This window comes from Ovis canadensis, chromosome 1 (genome assembly GCF_042477335.2).
Source record: "Ovis canadensis isolate MfBH-ARS-UI-01 breed Bighorn chromosome 1, ARS-UI_OviCan_v2, whole genome shotgun sequence".
In the NCBI taxonomy this organism is placed as follows: Eukaryota; Metazoa; Chordata; class Mammalia; order Artiodactyla; family Bovidae; genus Ovis; species Ovis canadensis.
The window spans coordinates 189739966-189751585 of record NC_091245.1 but is presented as its reverse complement, the minus strand read 5'-3'; the positions used below and the strand labels follow the sequence as shown (position 1 = coordinate 189751585).

Below are 11620 nucleotides of genomic sequence, written 5' to 3'. Positions count from 1 at the left end.
ACATCCTAAGTGGCCTGATGCAAAGAAACTTAGAATCCGTGGCTGAGGTCTGCAAGGGGCTTCTGAGCTGCATGCAGGATGGCAAATAATAAAAAACGGACTAAACCAATATTAACGATGCCTAACTATGGGTGGTGGGAGCAGGATTTTTTTCTTACTTCCATTAATTCATATTTTCTAACTTTTCCGTCATGAACATCCTTTTCTTTTAAAGCTTGGAAGATTAAGTCTATTTCTCTAGTTCATACTCCGCATCTTTATTTCGAGAAAATCTGAACAATCATTGCACGTAAACTTCCTATAAGTGTGTTTTTAGCGGGGAAAAAAAGAATTTCCCAAGCATGTATGAGTGAATGGAAACATACGGCAGGAAATATTCCTTAAAAAGTTATATCCATAGAATTTTACAAACAGAGGGGGAGAAATTTGCTAGGCATAAGATTTCCCGAGAACTTGTGGAAATATGGTAACAGGCTCCGTAGACCAAGCGGGGAGTGGCAGGAAACGCTCTTTCACTGAGGAGAATCACCTGGCAGCCTGCCTGGGGGCGGAGGCAGGTATGAAAGGTGGCCGCGGGCGGGGGCCGGGGCGGAGCAGGAAGCCCCGGCGCTGGGAGCGGGAGGCGGAGCCGCGAGGAGCGCCCCAGGTGGGCAGGAGGCGCGGCACCTGCCCCGGGCCCAGGGTCGGTCCGCCGGCCGCGCTGCGCCCAGTGAGGGCTTAGCGGAGGGATTCCTTGGAGAAGAGGTGCGTCGCGGCCGGGTCGCTGATGAAGAAAGACCCAGTGTCCCCGCAGCCCCTCAGCTGAAAGGGGCCGGAGAGCGCCGGCATGGGCTCCGAGCTGCCCGCACCTTGGCTGCTGCTCTTCACCTGGCTCCCAGCAGGTGAGCCACGGGAAAATGGGGCCTAGCCAGGCCCAAGGAGAGAGGAGGCCGCTGTCGCCCGGCCTAGCAGAGTTGGCCGCAGGCGGGACAGTGGAGGCCTGGGCCGCGCTCTGGCATGGGCGCCAGGATGTGCGGAGACTGGGTCGAGTTTCTGCCTGTGGGAACCTGTTTTCTTTTATTAGGTTAGGCCATTACCAAACAGGTGCAACTAAGGAAGAAACTCAGCTCTGGCCTCCTCCTGCTCCCTAGGCACCTCTTGGTCTCTAAAGCCGGAGTGATAGAGGCAGAAGCGCCACTCTTTCAAGTCCTAATTACTTTTTCCTTTCATCTGATACTTGCCATAGGTTTTAGATACGGTGACAACCATATTGACTCAGAAATACACTTATTTCGTTCCTGAGAGGTATATGTATCCTCAGTATAATGGAAAGTTCGATATGATTCAGAATCTATTAATATAATTTTATAGGATCACAACAGGAGGTTCTTTGCTAACCATATTCAGTGTCACTTTTCTACGTTATATCTGCTCACTTCCCTAACTTTACCCCATGATCATTGTCTCCCCATCAAGTGCTCATCCATCCACCATCTTTCGTTTCCTTAACCTCCAGGCCAGTCCTCTGTGCTTTGAAAGCATGGTTTTGTGTGTCTCAGAGTATCAGTAGGAGAAATGGCAGGCTGTGATCTGCATGAGTGAAATCAGATGGGAAGAACATAGTGAAAGAATGTGGAGGTTTTTTCAGCCCTTTTCAATTGAGATGTAGGTGTGACCTTGCAAACCGGAACCTAAGTTCCCTTGGAAGTTCTGCCCTGTTCTATTTCATTTTATCTTTTTTACTTCCCTCTATTTAGGAATAGCTACCCTCTCACCTCTTAGTTGTCAGTGGGAGGTCAGCTCAGTTTGCTCACAGACCAGTTTGAGTCTTGTATTTCTCTGCGGGAAAAGATGTAATATGAAGGTACGGGAAGGATTCCGTTTTTACAAGCTTGAGAGGACATGAAGATAGCTCAGATGTAATCAGATCTCATTCAGACAAGATTCTATAATTCTTTTTAAGCTTAATGCTGAGAATGAAAGGGAGGGAGAATTGCAAAAGGCTAGAAAACTGTTATCCCTAAGGTCTTTTGGCTTACCACATTTTCTGTAGAATGTGGGTCCTATAAATTGTCTGAAGCTGAGGAGGGTGAATGTTGGATGCTCATGATACACCAGGAAATGGACTGAACTGTACCGACATGGAAGTGCCCGAAATTCTACCAGAGCAGTCACCAGGTTAGACTGTGAAAACAAATTCGTAAAAATCCCACAGTTTTGCACAGACTTCTCTCCTGTGCCTCACGTGTTTAGCTCAAACTCCATAGCAGCTAGGGATTTCTGAAGCTGCTTGAGCTATCGTTTTAGGAAAGTTGAAGTCTACTCTCACTCTGGCCCTGGGCATGCCATCCCCAGAATTAGGACTTGTAGCCAGCAATCATTTAGGAAAAAAGAATAAGGAAAGAAGCCTTACAGACAAAAATCCCATTAGGGTGTAAACCTCAATCCTTAAATCACCAGCATATTTTAAAAGCTGTTCTGTTTTTGTGAGGAATATTGAACACTGAATATATTTCAAATACAATTACCATAACCAAAGGGTATATTCTTAAAGTAAACAAATTGCTAAATGGACAAAATCTTCGGAAAGTAGAGCTCCATGTGTTCATGAACTAGCCATGCTGTGCGAGTAGCCAGGATGCTGGGGTGGTCAAATAATACAGAGTTTGCCTGGTATTCATTAAATGGAAGCCTACTTGCGTGACACATTTTAAAACCACAGAATGCTAAACACGGAAAAGTTCTAAGTCCAGAAGAAATATAGTTTGCATTGTGATATGTACACACATATATGAGATTTATAAAATAGGAACAAGAGGTATACACACACACACACAAAATAGTCACCATGTTGGATTAAAAGTATCAAGTTAATAAATACTGCTTTAGTAACATTTAAATTCATAGAAAGTAATCCCCAAATTAGCAGCATTAAATAAATCTGGATTTAAAAACAAATCTAGTAAGTTAATTTTTTTTTTTCAAGATCCGCTGCAAACTGAGGTATGAACTTTGGAAAACCCTGCACTAGAATGTATTATTCATTTTGGTCCATCACCTTTTTGTCTTCTGTTTCTAAAGAAGAGGCAGCCCAGCCCTCTGATTAGCATCCAAGTTTCTGCAGTTGCAAAGTGTGGATCAGTAATGAGATTATGTCAGCTGTGGGTACACTGGCTAGTCAGTGTGGCTTGGGCCTCTGACGAAGCCTCTGAGGTCAGGAAGTCCTGCTTTATGTTTGGAGCTGTGGTGAGATCAGAGGGTTTGTGTGTGTAATTCTCCAAACTTTTTTTCTTTAAAAAGGAAGAAATTTTTATCACACAAGTAATTATTTGCTTCTTAAAACAGACTATTAAGTTCCTACAACCCTTTGCATTAATGGCTAATAGCACTTGTTACCATCATCCAACCTCAAAGTTTATTCCTGGAAAGAATAGTTTCCCCCCGCCCCCAGATTCTAAAAGGTTGCGTGTCATTTGTGCTTTTGTGAATTTTTAAAAAGATCTTAGAGGGGTGTTAAACTTATAGATCCATGTAGCTATCAACTTGTGTTACCATTCTTTGGGAAATCAGACAGCTGACTTCTAAAGAACAAGATTCTTAGCATCTAAACCATTAGCTTTCATTTGGTGGTGGTTGTGAAGGTTGGGATCATACTGAAGACCTACACCTTGTGAAGTTTCTCAGTCGTGTCTGACTCTTTGCAACCCCGTGGACTATAGCCTGCCAGCCTCCTCTGTTCGTGGGGTTTTCCAGGCAAGAATACTGGAGTGGGTTGCCATTTCCTTCTCCAGGGGATCTTCCTGACCCAGGGATTGAACCCAGGTTTTCAGTACTGCCAGCAGACTCTTTACCACCCGGGAAGCCCTAGTACGCCTTGGTCCCTGATATAGTAAATAGTAAAGTGGAGCTTCTCAGGTGGTGGATAAGGGACTGCCTACTGCTCCTCTCCCTTGCCCCACCCCTCACCTCCTGTGAGGCTCCCTGAAGTACCTCTCAGAATGCAGTGCTCTGGGAACACAAGTAGAAATCACCCCCAGTCCTTGTCTTCCCCTCCCAGCCAATTTTACAGATAAGGAAATCTGTGCAGAGAAGTCAGGTGTCTAAGGTTGGCACAGTGGAGTTGGTCTGAGGGCTGGGATGAGGATCCTGGCATCCTCACTCTTAGTGCATTGCTCTTTCATCTATTTCATACCATGGAGCAGGTTTGTTCTGTCTCATTGAATCCTGGTAGAAATGGAAATCGACTACCTCTGGATGTCTGCGTGTATGCATGCTAAGTCACTGTAGTCGTGTCCAACTCTGTGACCCTTTGGATTGTAGCCCACCAGGCTCCTCTGTCCATGGGATTCTGTAGGCAAAATTACTGGAGTGGGTTGCCATGTCCTCCTCCAGGCGATCTTGCCAACCCGGGAATCGAACCCATGTCTCTTATGTCTGCTGCACTGGCAGGTGGTTCTTTATGACTGGCGCCACCTGGGAAGCCCCTGGGATGTCTAACCAGATGTTAATTATTAAACATCTTGCCCCAACAGCAATGCAGTGGGATGAGATGGTGGGTAATTACTGTACTGTTTGCCTGGGTTTCTTTCAGCCTAATACTTTATTTCATTATTTGAAGTCCTTAGGGGAGAAATAAAATTGTGTGTTTTAAGAATTAAAAAGACTGATCATGTCTTTCTCTGGTACTCATTTCTAGATCTTCCAAAATACAAATCTTAGGTGGTGTCAAGGAAAGGATTTGACACTTTCTTCTTTTCCCAAACCCAGTATCATGTTCTGTTGCTTAATCCCAGCAGTGTAACCATCTCCTCACCTCTAGGCCTGCTACTTCTTTGGCTAGTTCCAGCCATTCTCCACACAGATGATAGGTTAACCAATCTGGGTTAATTTTTCCCACCTTCACTTTAGTGGGCTTCCCAGGTGGCGCTAGTGGTAAAGAATCCATCTGCCAATGCACGAGACGCAAGAGACAAAGGCTCCATCCCTGGTTCAGGAAGATTCCCCGGAGTAGGAAACGGCAACCCACTCCAGTATTCTTGCCTGGAAAACTCCTCGGGCAGAGGAGCCTGGCGGACTGCAGTCCATAGGGTTGCAGAGTCGGACATGACTGAAGCAACTTATAGCACGTATGCACCTTCACTTTAATGCTCTAAGAACCTCTACTAGATCCCCATAGTCTGTATGAGTGGATTAAAGCTCTTTGGAATTCAAGACCCACTCATTCTGGCCTCACTAACTTGGGCAGCTATGTCTCCACTGCTATGAGCATCCTCTTATACCCTTCCCACCCCCAACGTACTCTCTTCTTCCTTGTTTTTTGCTTCTTCCTTGCTTTTTCTCTGGCCCATATTACAAATGGTTAACTGTAACCGTTTATTTTCTGTACTTTCAGAGCACTTAAAATTTGTTCCAGGCAGTTTACCCTTTCTTGTATGAATTTATTTGCCAGATGTTTAATGTATACCATGTGCCAGACATGCTCTCAAACAAAAGTAGACATGGCTTTGGACTCCATGGTGTTCATGGTCTGAAGGACAAACAAAGAAATGTAGAAATACAGCTATGACAGGGACCATGAGAAAGAGATACAAGGTACAACAAGAAGTTGTAATAGATGGATTTTGCTCATTCGGGAGGCCCTCTCTGGAGAAATGATACTTGAGTTGAGAGCTGAGGTGTAATCATCCCAGACCAATGAATAGCATGTGCAAGGCTGCTGAATAGGAGCTCAGTGAGAATGAGGGATGGCAAGGATGTCACCATGACTGAGAGGAGGAAGCATTTCCATGTGGTGGGAAGGAGGCAGGGGTGGGTAGGACCAGATAGCGTAGTCTCATGGATCATGATAGGAGGCTTTGTATTTATCCTGAGAACAATGGACAGCTTTTGGAGAGATTTAAAGAGAAAGAGTTGGGAGATGGACAGCAGTGTGCTATCCACATGGAGGAAAACCAGTGTGTGTGCAGGTACCCGTTAACTGAAGCAGTATCCAGGCTTGAAGTGATGGAGTTTGTGCTGGGGTGATGGTGAAAATGGAGAGAGAGGGATCCCAGAAATAGTAGGGAGATAAATAAACCCAATTTGATAATAGATTTTGTATGGAGTGTGAGGGAGAAAGAGATGTCAAGGACAATACCTAGTTTTCAGTCTTGCCCATTGACTGAGATGGGAAATAGGGAAGAACCCAAGTTTGGATAGGAGGAGGAGGATTTAGATTTGGGGCCCAACTTAGATTCTGAAACAGCCAAGAAGAGCTACGAGGAGGATTTGAGCCTGGGTGTCTGTCTTGGCTCTTATTGTAGAGTAGTAGGACTTGTTATACAAAGCTCTACCAGTTTCTAAGCATCCTATAAAGCTTAGCCATGACCAGATGTACCTTGTTTATGTGTTTACTTGTTTATTATTGACTTGCCCACCAAGAGTATAAGTTCCAAGAGTTCAGGGACCTTGTCTCTCTTATCAGCCACTTTACCCCTATCATCTGGAACAGCGCTTGTCTCATAGTAGGTATTCAATAAGTGAGTGAGTGAGTGAGTGACCTCTGGAGGCCCAGGGCACACAGAAATTTGTCATTCTAGTGAGACTTAAATTTGCATGTGCTCTGAGATTAGCATGTGGGTACACGGTTGAGTCACTGGCCTGAGCGAATGACTTTGGGAAACCCCGCGCATCTGCCTCTCAGGCTTGTTGTCCTCTACTCATAATAACTAAAGGATACCAAATTCAAACCACCTGAGAAGCTATTTTTTTCACTTAGTAGGTTATCAAAATTTTTTTTAAGATTGATATTCTCCCCTGTTGGAAAGATTGTAGTGAAACATGGGAGTGTCACACACCGTTCATGGGACTATAAATTTCTTTACTGAATTATTTATTAAAAGCCTCATCCCCTTTGACCTAGCAATCTCACTTTGAGAAATACATCCTACTGGAATAAAAAAGCACATTTGTGAAGAGATACCTAATATAACATAAAGGTATTCATTTCAATAAATTATTTTGGCACTGTTTGTGATAATGAAAATTTAGAAACAACCTAAATGCCCATCATTAGCAAAAGGGATAAATTATGGTTCATCCATGTAGTGAATTTTCACGCAGTCACTAAAAAAATTATATCTATTTATACTGATAAAGAATATAATGATATTTCATTAGTTTGAAGAAAAAATTGTGAGTCAATGCACATAATATGATTAATTTTTTAAAAAACTAGGCAAAGATGTGGAGGATAGACACCAAATTATGGTGCTTCTGGAGACTAGAGTTCGTGGTGAGCAAGGAGGAACTTTTTACTTTATACCCTTCTCTATTGTTTAAGTTTCTTATTATTTATCTTATAAAGAAAAAAAAAGAAAGGGATTTCTCTACAAAATGATTGAAGTAAATTTGTAAATGTCCCTTAAAGGGTTAAACCTCTGCCTAGGAAAACTTACCTAGGAAACTTACCTAGAAGGCAAGTGGTACAGTGGAAATTGTAGGATTTGGGATTTTAGAGGTATAAGCATAAATTTAGTCTTGCTATTTATTAGCTGTGTGGCTTCAACCCAGTTATTTAATCTACCTGAGGATTTTCCTTATCTATGAAATTGAGATGAAAATAAGGCTGATCTCACAGGGATTTGCCAAGGTTAAATGACATACTGTATAATAAACCCTCAATACCATGCTGAGTAGTTACCATTTTCCTCCCCAGGGCAGCCATGGGCTTCTGCCACTCCAAGCCTAACATTGTTAAGTGCACCCAGATCTTTGTTAACCGTGTAACGCATAGACGTAATTCCTTCTCCATCCCAACTGGTTTCTTCTCCCCTTTTCTCCTGTCCTAGCTCTCTCTGTCCCTTAACTCTTGTCCATGCATTGCCAGGCTCTCTTCCTCTGGATTCTTTTCCTGTTTGCACTGTTATCTAAGGAAATACGACAAGTACCGATGGCAAATATACTTGGGGAGATAGCTTGCCCTGACATAAACTCTGATAGGATTAAGTCTGTGTACTTTTGTTAACCTGCTGAGTGGAGCAGAGGTGCCTGGGTGCCTGAAAAACAGGAATCAAGACCTTCCATCAAGGCAGCAGTAGGCTACTGCCCCTTGCTGGGAAAGACTTTGCTCTCTGCCCTGCCTGCCACTCCCTTCCAAGCAAGACCCTTCGTGTGAAAAGGAGGGGAAAGGCCAACCAGTCCCCTGAAAATGATTTTTAGTTAAAAAAATTTTTTTACCTAGATCCCTATGCTGTATGGATAATAATTTCTAGAAACTTATTAAACATCTTTCCCACTCTACTACATGGGGAAAACAGGCTGAATAAATAAATGTGCAAAGATATGCATCTATTTGGGAACACATGGCTTTGAGTTGTAAAGATACTCTTATTTCTTTGGTATATTCTCTTTCCACCTTAACACAGAATGATAGTCCCCACTCTGCACATCAGCGTAGTCTTGGAAAGTACCTCATGGCGGGAAACCAAGAATCCCCTTCCCCTTCTCTCCTTCCCGTGGGCTCTGTTATCTCATCTGAAGTCACCTTTCCACCCTTACATGACAGATCCCTCTTCCTCTTTCACAGAGGAGACCAGCTGAATGGGTTTGCCAGGTAAGACACAGCTTTAAAAGCTTTTAATACAGTAACTCATTTTGCGAAAGAAGGCAGTAATGACTGCTTACATTTGTATTATTTTAATTCTTTCAAAAATGCTTTTGCATGCTATTCTCAGTTGATCTCAACCTCTTAAAATGGACAAGATAAAAAACGATACAAATAATAGCTGACATTTATCAAGTGTCTATTATGTGCCATGCTCTTTGCTAAATGCTGGACATATTTATCTCCTTTAGTCTTCACTATTACTTTATCGAACACATATTATCATCATCCTAATTTTGCATGTAGAGAAACAACCTTAGTTTGGAAATAACTAATCAGGTCTTTTAGCTACTGGGGGAGCGGAAGCAAAATTTGAACCCAGAAAATCAGTTTCCAGAATTTAAAGAGAAAATTATAGAGACAACTAGGAAATCCGATGGTGATGAATTGGGGAGAAGGAGATGCCACATGATGAAGAGAATGAGAACAGAAAGAAAATCTTAAGAATTTGATAACTCGATAGAACTGAATTTAAATGAGCAAAGATGCAACCAGGACATGTATAAACGGAACGCTTATCTTTTTTAATCTCTTCATATTTTCAGCCCAGATTCTGCTGCCCTTAGTCTTTTCTTGAAAACTTTACCTGCTTGGTAGCGTGCATGCCCAATGTGGTTAGTTTTACAGAGAAGTTAGAGGCTAAAGGAGAAGATGGGAAGTTTCTGACTTTGAAATGGGCTGTCTTGCTACTTCCCTCCACTTCTTCCCAATCTGGAAACTCCTCCTGCTTTTTGAGAGTCCAGTTCCTGACTTCTGCTTGGAAGGTCAGGCTTGCTTGCTTGGGAAAGATTGAGTTTTGTTGTGAGCAAGACTCCAGTTCAAAATACTGAGGCTGAGAGGGCTTGGCTTATTATAGTCTCTCAACTTTTGCCCACAGCTATGGCCAGGACTGACCCCACCCTAGGGGTCTTTATGAGGACTGGAGACAGTGTATGTTTATCACCTGGCACACAGTAGATGCTGAGCTCCAGAGTAGCAGCTGAGAAGAAGGGAGAAAGGTTTGCTGGTCGCTCAGTACCTTTGTCCTGAGAGACGCCCTCGCTCTCCATGTTGGGCTGGGCAAGGGGTGAAGGTCTGGGAACTGTGCAAGGTGCTATGGGGCTAACAGACCCCTGGAGGGAGTGTGAGTGAGTGCGATATGGTCAAATACATGGCAACCTGGCATAATTCAAGGCTTGAAATTCACTTAAGGGATGAAATTAAAGAAAGGATAAAAGAGCAGCAAAGCCAGTTCTGACGGTAAAGGTGAGTCATGTCACCCCACGTGTGGTTTGTCCATAATAAGGGCATTCATGGAAGAGACGCTGAGTGAACATTTGGTAATGAAGGTGATCACCCTTGTCTCCATTCTTCTGCCTCAGGGTGTCAGATTCAGCCATCTTCACAGTTACCCCAGAGTAATTTCTGGCTCCAACCAAATACTTGTCTCTGACTCCCGGCACACCTGTACTATCCACCCCGCCCCCCACATATATTCCACCTCTATACAAATAATGTTGACTGGAGTCCTTTGAACAGACTGTTGTTTGTATCAGATTACCATTCAACAAAATCAAGGACACATAGTTTACTAATGACGGTATTAGAGTAACTGCTGCCTGTAGTATATTAACTACTGCCTGTGTAGCTTGGCCCCATGCTCTGATTATTTGCAAGCTATTGAATACCAAACATCTTCCTCTATTTAAAGAATAGCCCAATTCTGCTCAGGGCAGAGTCTTGGTTCCAACCACCTTAGAAAATGAATGACCGCCGACAAGCCACTTGCCTTGTCCAATCTCAGGTTTGCTGTGTATGCAGTGGCACAGCTTGTTTCTCCCCAGGGCTCGTAAAGATAGTGAGTAGAAGGAAATATATGAAAGTGCTCTGTGAGTCTAGGATTTTGTTTAGATTGCCAGTCAGTGTTTTTCTCTCTATTTCAATCAGTGCATGTTACTGATCAAAATAAGCTAATGTTGACAATGGCATCCTATTTGTTGTCAGATCTTACTGCAGCTGCTTCTGCTGTTCAGTTAAAGCTGTGCTGGGTAAAAGCTCCAAGGTTTAATCCAGGTCAGTTCTGGAAAAGAAAGAGGTAGTGAAGGTGGAGAAGCAAAAGTAAAAAAATCAGATTATGAAATAGTCCATGTTAAGCTTCAGATACTAGTCATTAGCTCTTGATTCTTATTGGACTGACTTCTAGGAATCCTACAGCTAGTAGAGACAGCAACTCTTCCCCCCACCCCAACAAGCTTCTCAAGGCTTATTTTCAAAATGATGTTCTTTTCCATTCACAGCTAAATAAGGAAGTCATCCATCGTCCTAAAAACACCACTTTCACCTTATCATTCTTTTTCAGAAAAACCTTCAGTGATTTTCCATTAACTAGAAACAGATTCTGGAGTGCAATTTACACACCACCCCATTTGCCTACTCCCACTCCCCACCATCATCTCACCTTATTTATCATGTGTCTTCCGTAAAGCCAGAGGCCCCAGCTGGACTGGTTCCTTCAGATTCCCCAAGGAACAGCCTCTTCATGATAAGCGCCTTTACTCACTCCTTTCTTCCATCCTGACTCAGTGAGTGTCTCTGCCCTTTTCCTGCTTTTCACATATCATCTTAATCCTACCTTGGTTTTAGAATCGAGCTTAACCCTCTCTTCCTTCTGTGATGGTTCCCCACCCACAGGCCTCCCCCCACACTTCTGCAGACCCTCTCTAGCACGGCTGTCACTGGCACATCCTCATTACAGCTCAGCCCTGAAGAGGGCTCAGGTTTTTCTGGCGACCAGAGTCTGTCCCAAGCAACACAGCATCTTGCTGTCTCTCTGTGGACATGAGAAGAGTGGATGCTGATCCCATCATAAACCATGGTGTTCTGTATTAGGAGGGTTGTGTCTAGAAGGTGAGGCAGGACCCAGCACCATGCTCATGGCTCTGGCCATTGAGCCAGGCCCACTCAGCAGCTCTGAAAGGTGGGGGGTGACTGTTTCGTTTGTGGGAGTAACTCAGTCAA

At 43.5% G+C, this 11620-nt stretch overlaps 1 protein-coding gene across 6 annotated transcripts in view; it reads left to right on the top strand.

Moving 5' to 3' along the window:
- Positions 1-539: 539 nt before the first annotated feature.
- Positions 540-11620, top strand: part of ILDR1 (immunoglobulin like domain containing receptor 1) — a 35162-nt gene continuing 24081 nt past the window's right edge. For 5 of the 6 annotated variants that reach the window (XM_069555695.1, XM_069555702.1, XM_069555677.1 and 2 more), the window contains exon 1: positions 591-881. In XM_069555695.1, coding sequence (XP_069411796.1) covers positions 827-881 — 55 coding nt within the window. In that variant the 5' untranslated portion in view covers positions 591-826. Of the gene's footprint in view, positions 882-11620 lie in introns of all 6 variants that reach the window. The other variant, XM_069555669.1, reaches the window with a different exon arrangement.